The sequence below is a fragment of the Perca fluviatilis genome, chromosome 1, assembly GCF_010015445.1.
Source record: "Perca fluviatilis chromosome 1, GENO_Pfluv_1.0, whole genome shotgun sequence".
NCBI lineage: Eukaryota > Metazoa > Chordata > Actinopteri > Perciformes > Percidae > Perca > Perca fluviatilis.
In genome coordinates, this window is record NC_053112.1 from 44,090,644 (window position 1) to 44,103,087 (window position 12,444).

A 12,444-nucleotide genomic window follows, 5' to 3' on the forward strand; every position below is an offset into this window, starting at 1 on the left:
TCTGTGTGTGTCTTTGTAAACACAGTTTGCCTGCTAGCATATAAACTCAGTGACTAAAAAAAACAGCAACTTTGGATCATCTCTTTATATTTGCATATGTCTTAAGCTACTGCTTTATAAAAGCTTTTGACTGTGACATAGACATAGAACCTTTAGCACAAACAATAAGAGAAGACACGTACAGGGAATTCTGATCAATGACAGGCAACACAAAACAGCTTTGTAAGCTGACGATGTTTTGCTGTATGTCGCTAACCCAAACATCTACCTTCCTGCGTATAGAACACAGTTGCTAGTAGATAAGGAGGACACAGAGGATTAAAAAACAGAAGAAGAGGTAATTATCTTCACTCCATTTTCTGCGCGTGAAAGTCGCCGGACGCCACAATCTTCTGAACATAGTCATACTGAGAAATACAGAGAGAGTTGTGTGGAGCTGACAGTCTTTTTTTTTTTTTTTTTTTTAAGATTATTTTTTGGGCATTTCCACCTTTAATGATGCAGGAAAATCATCACAGGTTGGACTTGAACCCAGGACCTTCTGCATCAAGGAATAAAGCTCAACATATGTGCACCTGCTCTACCAACTGAGCTAACCCTGCCACAGAGCTGACAGTCTTAATCAGCTTTGTAGCAATCATTTGACAATGGCTTGAATGTAAGGGACATTCAGCGATATAAAAGATTTACGCACTAAAGCTTTAAGCAAAAACTCCCCATTGACAGGTCTCAAAAAGCAATTCAATATCTTGGAGTTTGGTTAACACATTGTCCTAGCAACTTATATAAAAAAAAGTATGAAATAGTAAACAAGCTAATTAAAGAAAATCTTAGTAACTGTTCAACACCCCTGCTAGAATTGAGACTTTAAAATGTCTATTTTACCTAGACTATCTGTTTATGTCACTTAAAGTTAAGGCCAAGGATACAAACAAGGATTAAATACAAAACTGCAATTATCAGTAAAGAGGGAGGAGGTATGTCTCTCACTACTCTTAGGGATTATTATTATTATTCTGCCCAATTAAAGACTATAGCCCATTGGTGTGACGGTGGATATGAGGCAAACTGGAAGGAGATTGAGGGTGAATGTGAGGATATTCCAATACAAGCAATGATTGGTGATTACAAATTAGCTGTAAATTACCTAAACCACTTCAACCCATTCACCTTATTTACCTTACATACTTGGTATGATGTAATAAAACAATTACATTTAAGGGCCCAGATTAAAAAACGTAAATGGATTGCACATGATATAGAATTCAAACCAATTCAAATGGATTCTGGTAAAAGTACCTTCTGAAAATATTGATTACAGCAGCAAAGAAAGCAATCACTCATAAATGGTTACAGATGGGTCCACCCACAGCAGACAACTGGATTGAAATTATTAAAGAGATTAATGAGATGGAAAGACTGACTTTCCTACTATGCCTGGAAAAGGACTTATATGCCACAAGGTGGACAAAATGTATAATATATTTGTTGGAATAAGACACGTGGTTGGTGGTCTCTCCTTCACATCCTCACTACTTTTAAATTGTCTTTGCATGATTGTGTGTGTGTGTGCTCATCAATGTATGTGAGACAGATTCATGTGAGTGTGTGTGTATGTGTGTGTGTGTATTTGTGTCAAGAGTGTATGTTTATGTGAATTAGGGCTGTTGGAACGAATACCTTAAGTCAAATATAATTTGAATAGTAAACAAATCAATAGTTTTTGAATGCTGAAATTACTGTTCAAATGTGTTTTTTTTTTAAAATAAATATGTTGGCTAACGTTAGCTAATCTCCCTCTTCCTGCCTTGGCCTACCCACATGTGTCACTCATGTCACGCCTTATGAACAATAAGTTAGCGGTAGTGAGAAACACAAGGCATTGTGAGGTCTAAGCTAACGTTACATACCATGTAACGTTAGTACAACATCACGGAGCTAACGTTACGTACCATGTAACGTTAGTACAGGGGGGAGTGACAGGCTTTGGCTGGAAATCGGAAGAAGGACGGGAAATAGTTTTAACATGACTTTATGCTTATGTTAACATTAATTAGCTCATTCTTGTTTCCTAACTTTGTCGCAAGTAATAGTAAAGTTAGCTTAGCTGGGAGCTACATGGAGACAGCAAAAGTTAATGTTAGCTGCCCTCCAGCTGTCAGAGTTAGCTTACACTTCATATATTACCTTCCAACAGCTGTATTCTCAGTAAGGTTACAATCTGAAAGAAACAGGTTGCTTATAAATCATTAAAATAGTAGTGACAGCACTGTTTGGTTTAATTATTAATGCTGTTAGCATCGTAGCTAACACTATTGTTACTTAGTTTATGACAAATCGTTTCGGCTGTGCTTTCTAACGTGATGTCATTGTGCTAACCGAGCAAAGTTAGCTTTACAACAGAGCCGCTTCACTACACTTGTTAGATAATGTTTCATTACAGAGTTCTCTGTTGATTTGTGTGTGTCGCTGTGTGCTCGTGGTGTAGAATGAATGTAAACAAAGTTGCGTGCAATGCGCCATGACGTAGGTCCCCTTCAAGGCCAGGGTAATTAGAAGTCCCTCTAGTGGGCAGAACGTGTATCAACGAACACATATTTATAGTGGCATTGACAATGCATAAGCCAGAGTAGTGTAATACATATTAATAATAGGCTGTATTTGAGCATTACATATTTAAATATTATTTGAATATTTAAAAAAAAAATGAAATGAATGAATGAAATGAAATTTGAATGGTATTATAGAGGAAGATGACAGCTCTAATGTGAATCCTAACATCCCAGGAAACTCTTAACAGATGCTTGTAATGAAAAAAAAAACATCTTTCTATCAATGCCACACACACACACACACACACACACACACACAACACACACACACACACACACATACACACACACACACTAGCCTGTGGCAAGAGATCTTTAAGTCCAAGGACCATCTGAGCTTCTATCATAATTGCTTCTGTTCGTTGTTAGAATTGATGACCTTTCGAAAAAATACCACTTTCACTCCCCTCTGACTCTTTTCTCTTTCATTCCTTCCTCCCTCTTTCTCTCAAGGCTTTTTAAAAAGAATATCAGTCGTACACAATTTAACAAGGAGCAAACTGCCCTGACACTTCTAAAGCGATGTAGGGGAGAAGGAAAAGCACCAAAGTATTTCTTGTGACTACAGGTGTGTAGGCCTCCATTTGGATTTTAAACGCTAATACTTATTCAATTTTTTTCTTCTTTTTGGATTGGAGCCTGCACTTACAAATAAGTTTGGCTTATTCTCATGTTTCAAATTTACATTTTCCCAACAAAAGTGAAAGCAGTAAAATTTGAGTGCCCAGAAACAATACGTATTCAGGATTGAATTCTCGTCAGCCACTGAAAGCGCTTGAACCACAGGACCCTCCCTATGGGTCACTTCTTTATGCAAATGCTCACGCCTGCTGGTATAAGCTGTTAGGCCAGATGCCTCGTGAGTCCAGCGAGGTTGAAGAGATTAATGACTTTAGTGGCATACTCTTAAAATGAATGTGGATGAGTGTGGATGAGTCAAGCCTACTACAAAAGTAGTGTTTGCAACACAACAATCAAATCAATAACTGAATACAATTGTATTGAATCAATTTGGAAATTTGATGGGACATTTCTTACTTTATATAGCAGAACAAACCCAGACTCAGTCTATTCAGGGGCTTAACCCTCATGTTATCCTCTGGTCAGAAATTTGGGTTTTCCATCAACCAAATTGCTAAAAAATAACACGGATGGTTCCAGTCAACGCTCTTCGCAAGTAAAATGAATGATCAGTTTACTACATTTATTGAATTTTGCATCTTTTATTGAATTTTATAGTATTTGAATAATTTTTTGTTTCAAAACAGCATCCTGACTAAACTTTGACATAAACCCGTCTGTGATCATCCACTCAACATCCTCTGATCTTAACTATTAGTCAAAATAAATCATAATTTTGTTTAACTCAAAAATTAGATATCATTTCATATAAATGAGGTTTATTGGCCATGAATTCCAAGTGTAAAACTAGTAGTAACAAGTTGGTATTAGTGGTATATATAATGGTGGTAGTGGGGGGAAAAGTGTAAAAAAAAAGGGACAAAATGCGGGTAGGCCAAGGCGAGAAGAGGAAGATTAGCTAAAGTTAGCCAACATATTTATTTAAAAAAATCACATTTGAATAGTAATTTCAGCATTCAATAGTATTGATTTGATTACTATTCGAACACTTCTCGACACGTATACAGCAACAGAAAACACAAAGGTTTAATGAAGATTTTACAGAGCTGACAACGCCTGTAATTACACAAGCCAAATATTAACACTGTAAGATGATGTAGACTTCCTTTGACCCACAGTTAATTGGTTTCCATTCTGCCTTGAATGGATCAAAATCACAGTGAGGGGAAGGGCTACCTTTTTTATACAAAGTCTGTTAATTAAATGGAAAAGTTAAACATTAAGTGTGTGCTACAAATGCACATGTATTGCATTTTTAACCCTCTGAGCCCTAAGGTATTTTTGACAATTTGTGGTCATATGTAATTATTCTGTCTTCGGGTGATTCCTCTTCACCTTTTACGATCTTTGTTTCATCTGCGATGACGGGACGGCAATTTTTCTTTCCTACTATGGCCACGCCAAAACCCGCCCTTCAATAGCAGGATGGGACCTGTACAAATCGGGTTACGTTACCTTGCGTAAGCATGGACACCTGGCCAATAGTAGTGTGTGAATGCTATTGAAGGGCAAGTCTTGGCGTGGCCATAGTAGGAAAAAAAAAATATATCGCTGATGGACCATTGGTTGACAAGATTTAAACAAGCTTTTGATTGGTCAGAATGGTCTCCCAGAGCATCATGGGAAAATCAAAATGGCGGTTTGCATCAAAGCTAGCGGTGATTAACGACTGAAAATTCATAAATTATGGACATAAAGGGTATCAATCTTGGATGTAACAGTTTGGATTTATTGCACAAAGACCCAGAAAAACGCTGCATTTCCAGGCCGGATACAAAACCTTCTGTAAGGGCTATGAAGACATTAAAGATATCAGCGGAACAGCGCAAGTGGTAGCTTAAAGAAATTATTAAGTCATGAATCAAAGATGCTATTTTTTGTCGTTTAAGACGCTCTGGGTTCTGTCTGCCTGAAAAATATCTGTGAGAAATACTAAATATGCTACAGAATCTATGTGATTTTTTCTATATTTTAGAATAACACATTTCATCACTGGCTTTGTCAGGTGTATCTAAACCTAAATAAACCTGACAATGAACTCTTTGAGTTATTACTCTGAGAAGATTCCTGCCTTTCATCAGTGCCCTGAAAGAAAGGTGCACAAAGCATTCCTACAATTTGATGAACTACATATTTGTCTGTCATCAGTATTATGCAGATGTCTCCTGATGAAGGGAATGATTGAGATCCTAAATCAATGTTTTATCATTGTTGCATAAAAAAAAGATGTAGGACAATGATCATGTGATGTTGAAAATCTGAATTCATCATAGCTTACTGCAATAATAAAACCATGTTTCCAAAGAGGATTCCAGCTACAAGTGAGCGTAAAATCTGCCCGACATCTTAGCCCACACATCACCTATAGCACATCCTGGAACATAGCGCTGAGGGAGGGAGAGAGGGATAAATAAGGCCTGGAGAATGGAAAACTCTGGCAGTCTTGTTATCTGATGGGCTCATACCACACAGTGAAAACCATCGCATGCAGCAACAAGAGTACAAGAATGGCTGATACAGAGAGAGCTAGAGAGGGAAGGAAGCTGGACAAGATTGGATGAGAGATGCGATGGGATTAACAATGGATAAAATAGAAAGAAAAGTCTCATTTGTCATTCTGCACCTGGGCCAAACCGCCCCTGATCACAGCACTGTGTGTGTGTGTGTGTGTGTGTGCCTGCCTGCGTGTGTTTGTGTGTGTGTGTTTGTGTGTGTGTGTGTGTGTGTGTTTTTTTTTTTTTTTTTTTTGTTTTTTTGTTTTTTTTTTTTTGTTTGTGTGTTGCTTTTGTTTGTGTGTTTTTTTTTTTTTTTTTTTTTTTTTTTTTTTTTTTTTTTTTTTTTTTTTTTTTTTTTTTTACTTTTACATTTGCATTTGGCTTAATCTCATTTATAATTACACAAAATCTGTTGTGGTTACTTCTGTCTTAAAATGTATCTGGTGTAAGGTATATAGGCTATATGTTCAGAGCCCCTCCTTTATTTTTTCTTCGGTGGTCCTGTGACTACAAATACCCTGTGTCCCCTTTCCCTCTCCCCTTTTTGTAATACTGTTTAGGAGAGGTGAGTGTAATTTATATTCCGCTCATTCATTATTTTTATTCATTCCATTATTTCTTGTATAATTTTGTTTATATTTTTGTTCCCCACACTTGCATAATGTCTGTCCCAACCTTCTACAACTTTCAACAGACTCATGTCACTTTATTGTCGTTTTACGGGTTTTTAAGAGTTAGTGTAGCTAGCTTAAATTTGCGGTAGATAAAGCTAACTTCCGTTTTATGTATGTGTTAATGTGTGTATTGTAGAAGTTGGAGTGGGCCGTTCTGTTACATGACGAGGTCTGTCTATTCATGTTTGTCACCAGGTATGTTTTAACATACCATTGCTGTATTACTGTATTACGTATATTATTTTATTTCATTGTATATGTGTCCCTTCTACTGTTTGGGAGAGAAGTTGGAGCGGGTGTCACAGTGTGGTGAAATAATTATACACAACGCAGAATTCCACCGATCACGCGTGTGTGTGTGTGTGTGTGTGTGTGTGTGTGTGTTGTGTGTGTGTGTGGTCTTACCTATGCAATAACAGAGCAGGACAGAGAGCAGTACAGATAGTCCTACTGCACTGAGGGCTGTACACCTGAGAAAAAGAAAAAAAAACATAAAACATTTTGTCTGAAATAACCTTTACAATACAAATAAACATCTTCTAGATTTACAGTGCTGTTGCATATTCACAATTGTTTCATTTTTGATGTATGATTACCTTCCACAAAACACTGCAAACACATTTGCAAATGCCTATGGTGTCTACATGATGGCCCTTTTAATTCGTTTTATTGAGTCAACGCATTCTCATGAATAGGTTTGTATGAGATGGTATAAAAACCTATGCACAACAATTTGTATGATTTATAATGATTACGGTGACCGCCGGCTGGTTAACATTGCGACCGGTCACATGAGGGTTAGGTTTAGAGGTCTTCACAGTTCAATTTAGCTGAGAAAAGGTGACTGTGAGCCGTGTACAGTGCACCATGATGTGACGGTCCTGGTTAAGTTGAGTACAGTTGAGTTTAGCCGACAAAAGGTGACCATCATGCCGCGACACTAGTTAAGATTAGAAACAAGATTGTGGTCTGGGTTTAAACACCGGTCCCCTTAAGTAGTACTCCAGGGACACAAACACATGTTTTCTTCCCGGACACAAACTCCCCCACTTGAAAGCCCTGTCTTTTATTACCCAGCGATCCACACTGACCTCCTCCCTACGTGGCTCTTCGTTCTCTTATACAGCAACAGGCACTGTGGTGCATATGGTAATAAATACATGGAATACATACGAATTACAGCTATATGTACGAATGATTCATGAGAACAGGCTGAATTTCAAATTCAATGTCTCCTGTGCAAAATGAAGCACGTGATTTAGTGGAGCTTTGAAAATGCCATTTTCTTCTACCAAGATCTGACCGTTTTCATGTGTTCCTGCAATAGTCAGTACTCACTGCAAATGCTGAATCCGGAAAACCCAGGCCCTCATCCCATAACGTTCTCCAGCGAAATGCCAAAACTACACAATAACTCTGGTCTGCATAACTGCAACTTTTAGTTTAGCTAACATTTGAGTCAGAGTTTAGGTTAGCAGCAAGAATTTCTGGTTGCGTGACATTTGCAATATATATATATATATATATATATATATATATATATATATACAATGATAGGTTAGACCCACTGTCACATTGCTTTGTTACTGTCACTTGGTGCGCAACTTTGTTTAATAAGAAATCGATCCATTTTCAGTCATATAACACAGGCCAGCTAGCATGAAATGAAAGCTAAGCTAGCTTTGTTATGATTTGCATATTAAATGCCAGGTTGTTAGTGTCCTCCACTTTAATTGCTCCAATTTAGCGATAACATTTTACATTTTTAAGTAAATGCCGAAATATATTCCATATTCACAAGCATGGTTATGATAGAAAAAGGGTATGCATAATATGTTTTTAATGACCTTAAGTTATTCTTTTACTACATTAGCCCATCATGTATCTAAGAGCACATTCGGCATTAAGAGCTGGACAGACCGCCCAAACTGGCAACTCCGTAGTGAGTCACTGTCATGGACGCTAAAGGCAGAGCAAGTTTAAATATCTTTTCTAGTTTATATTTCCATCTTGTAATGCCGCTGTTTTGGGTATTTTATAAATATACATTATTTGTAGCAGAGCAGACTGAGGGTTATGTTATAGCCCTGCTTGTTTTTCATGTTTTTTATGAAATATCTTTATTGACTGCACGATCATATCACCGTATTATTTACTGCCATGCGAGCCACAAATTAAAGCTTGGAGAGCCGCAGGAGGCTCGCGAGCCGCACAATGAGTAACACTGGGTTAGACAAACAATTACAATAGTCAACTACTTTCTTGCTGCTGTGGGAATTGTTTATTTCTCAAGGGGAGATGTCACACCCCGCAAAAATCCCTGGATGCTCTTTTCAGCAAGCTAGCAAAGTCTTACAACCTGTTAAAAGGCAGCTGGCTGGTAAATGGCTGCTGCTTTGATGGCTCCCGTTACTGCCAAGATTCAGTCGACTGATAAATGTAACTCAAACCTTGAAAATCCATTGCCTTCGATAGTACAAGTCTATGTAACCTGTGCGTTGAGCTGTTGTGAAGTGCATGGTGTTAAGGGTGGTTAAGTAACAGTAGTCAGCCATGAAGCTCAGGGTGCAGCATAATAGTAGCAAGGCCGCGTGTTATCCTTGCTGCCACAGAAGAGAAATGAAGTCCCATTTAATGTCGTATATCAAACCACCTCCATTCAGTTGAACCCATAGCTGGGTTACAAAACATCTCCTTTCTCCAGGACGATTGATTAACTAGGTTAAAAACTGATTCCATGTAATTCTATGACTAAGTTTTTCTTCTTACTAGATTACAGCAGGGTGAGTAGAGGCTGTTAAATCTATGTTCTGCAATAACAAGTCATGCAGTACACTTCACAATGGCTCCTGGCTTGTTGAAATTGAAGGAGATCTGGGAGGGGGGGATGAAAGTGGAGAATATGAAAGATAAGACAAAGAACTAAAGAAAGGAAAGCTGTGTAGGAAAAGGGAGCCAAAGGCAGGAAGGACATACTTAAAAAGATATATCTAAATGTCATCTGTAAAGGAGCACATGTAAATGTTGAACAAGGAATACTGAGCATGTGTGCATGCACACTACCATTCTGTATGCACAGTACACCACATACAGTGTTCTGACGATGTACAAAGCTGGCTGAATATACTAGACTGAATTTTGTTTCTTTTTCCCCACATTGTGCACTAATGGCATGGATTTCAAAATGTCGTCAGCTGTCAGCTTTACTTGATATCCCAATCGCATTCAGGGATATCGCCCTAACTGTGTGTGAAGAAAGAGTTCTTCACAGAGAGACAGGGTGCTATTTCGAAGCACTGACTGAGAAACACTTATCTGCTGACAAGCTTCTGGAAAGCGTATTGAAATTGCAAACAGTTATATCAAGAACCTTTCACCGTTTCAGAGGAAAGACATATATTCATGTTGGCAATGTAGGGATTTTGTGAACAACACAGTCAAAGGAGAGCCTTCTGTTTAGTATGATGTTACATGTATAACATTTTTTTTTTACTTAATTCAAGCTACGTAGTGGCATCTGAAGCATAAACCTAGGTAACCAAAATGTCCTGGCCCAGTATCGACCAAAATCTAGCTTGTTGGGTTGGCAGAGTCTTGCCACACTCCTGATGAATGATCAATGTGCAAGTATCATCCTAAGCAGATATGTCCCATTCCAGGCACTTCAACCAAACTGCAGTTTGTCAACCTTGCAACCACTTCATTAGAAATTCAATTCCTTGGTCAGTGTTTTCCCTAGATTTGTGGATGACATATTTTGGACTATTAATTATTACCATATCTGTCTAAAATGTTTAAAAAATCTAGAGTAGATAATGCATAAACAAAAACAAAAGCTTGAAGACATGCTAAAAAAGTCCACTGGGGACCCACTACAACCATTAGATCTGATTAAAAAAGTAGTTAATTGATTTTACATTCATTCAGCCCAAAACGGCTTGGGTGATGCACCTAAGCCTTATAATGGAAAGGAAATCCCTGCTGGTGAGATGGTTCGTATGATATCTTACGAAAACATATCCACAATAGTTCGTATGATATCGTACAAAATTACAGCATCCGCCAGTTACATGACAGTCAAGTTTAGCTGTCTTAATAGTGAAATTTAACCAACAAAAGGGAACTGACAAATGATTCCCAAAAATCACCCCATTGCAGCAACAAAATATGAACCTAGTTTGTATTTTTGTATAGTGCAAAAATCAGGAATTTGGTTTCTTCCTGCTCGTTCGATCTTACCTCCATGAGCAGTACTTGGAGGATTTCTTGAACTTAAAGGCAGAGCGGGACAGGGTATTCCTCGGCAATGGCCTGGTGGGTGGGGAGTACACTGAGCCTGTTGCCATAGTGTAGCCAGGAGTTGCCGTGGAAAAGAGGGGGGTGGTGCCTGTACCTGTCTTAAAGAGGAAGTGCCTGGAGGGTGAGAGGAGAAAGAGAGAGAGAGAAATTAGATGTGGTACATTAGTAGCTGACATTGGCTTTCCTGCTCGATCTACAAGTGCTATAGGTTAAGCCTCTAAACTACACTCGTTATTCCCATTTACCAACCCTAAGCCCTGTGGTCTTAATAGGTTATGATGTGTTTGTTAAATATGTGACTCGGGCAACACACTCTTTTACTTTAGTTTTCAATGTCTCCCCAACAAACCTTTTGTAATCACATTTTGTAGACAGCAGTGGTGGTTCCTGAACATCTTTATTTTTTACTCCCAAATTACTTATTGTTTTTATCTACATGAACGTATTAATGCTATCACTTTAAAATTTCACACTTGTTAGCTGCCTAGCCTACTGTTGTTGCCTGTATCTGTTGTTATCTTGATATGGACATGTAGCCAACCAAACCACGTGCTTTGATATGAAGAGCGCTGCATATTAATTGCCAATAGCACAGGCACTCAATACAATATGATTATTCCTAAACCACCTATGAACATAATCTTTGGGATGGTGCAAATGGTTCTACCATGGCAGGGAAATGGTAGAAACCACGATGACACACCATGACAGTACATATCCAATAGTGTTTTGTCTGTTTAGAACACAATGACTGTGACTCTCATAATCTCATACAAGTTAGTTACAATGGGTTCTCATACTGGCGTACTGTGTGAACAGTGGAGCAACAAAACTTTATCATGCTAATTAACTTGATTAATGAAGCCTGTGACATGCAATTTGTTGTTACATTCCACATGTCTTTACTCAAGAATAACCATCTTCTGCCACCAGTCCTGAACTGGTTTATAATCCATACTTCATCCACTGTAAATTACTGTGACCGGACGTTTATTAATATGAAAAAGTTGCGCACTTAATCTTTAACCATATATTAGAAGTCACGTTTCTAAGAGTTGAGGGATTACTTTCTGGTTTCACCAAAAAACAAGAAATTCTCAAAACACTTCAGGTGTAATCACCCCATTGCAACAAGCCAACCGAGAGACAATGGACCATATAAATATTACATTTATTTTTTTATTTCTGAAAAGGCTATGTTTGATTGTTTCCACAGGAACATTTCCACGAGAAAACCACTGGCACATACTGTACATGTATGACTGCAGTAATTACCAAGGTCACAATGTCTACTTAATGACACAATCCCGGCTAATGAGCATCTGTAATTACAATCAGACTGCTCTCTAACAAGGCTGTATGATTAACACTTAGAACCTATTATAACAAGGGTCCTTCAATTAATACCTGCCTCGACGCAAGATAGGAAGAGAGAGATAGACGAGGTGTTTAAGAGGGAGAGAGTGAATAAAGAGAGACGGGTAACAGAACTACTCAGAGAGAAGCTTTACAGCATTACAGTGTTCTGTATGTGAGTTCTAGTAGTCAAACATAAAACACAGGTCTTTCAATGGGGGGAGCTGCATTCATGTCCTGGAAATGTTAAGGGAAAAACACAAGACTTTAACCCAGGAAACAGGTGTTCCTGGAGTACTACTTTAGGGGACCAGTGTTCTAACCCAAACCACAATCCTTTTTTTCTAATCTTAACTAGTGGTTTTA

General features: G+C 38.1%; 1 protein-coding gene across 9 annotated transcripts in view; it reads right to left on the minus strand.

The window, feature by feature from the left end:
* The window catches only part of tenm3 (teneurin transmembrane protein 3), a 294,603-nt gene that overhangs the window by 133,601 nt on the left and 148,558 nt on the right, over positions 1 to 12,444 (minus strand). For all 9 annotated transcript variants that reach the window (XM_039800537.1, XM_039800527.1, XM_039800511.1 and 6 more), the window contains 2 exons: positions 10,663 to 10,836; positions 6,829 to 6,893 (listed from right to left, as the gene is read on the minus strand). In XM_039800537.1, the coding sequence (XP_039656471.1) occupies positions 6,829 to 6,893; positions 10,663 to 10,836 (239 nt within the window). The remainder of the gene's footprint in view (positions 1 to 6,828; positions 6,894 to 10,662; positions 10,837 to 12,444) is intronic.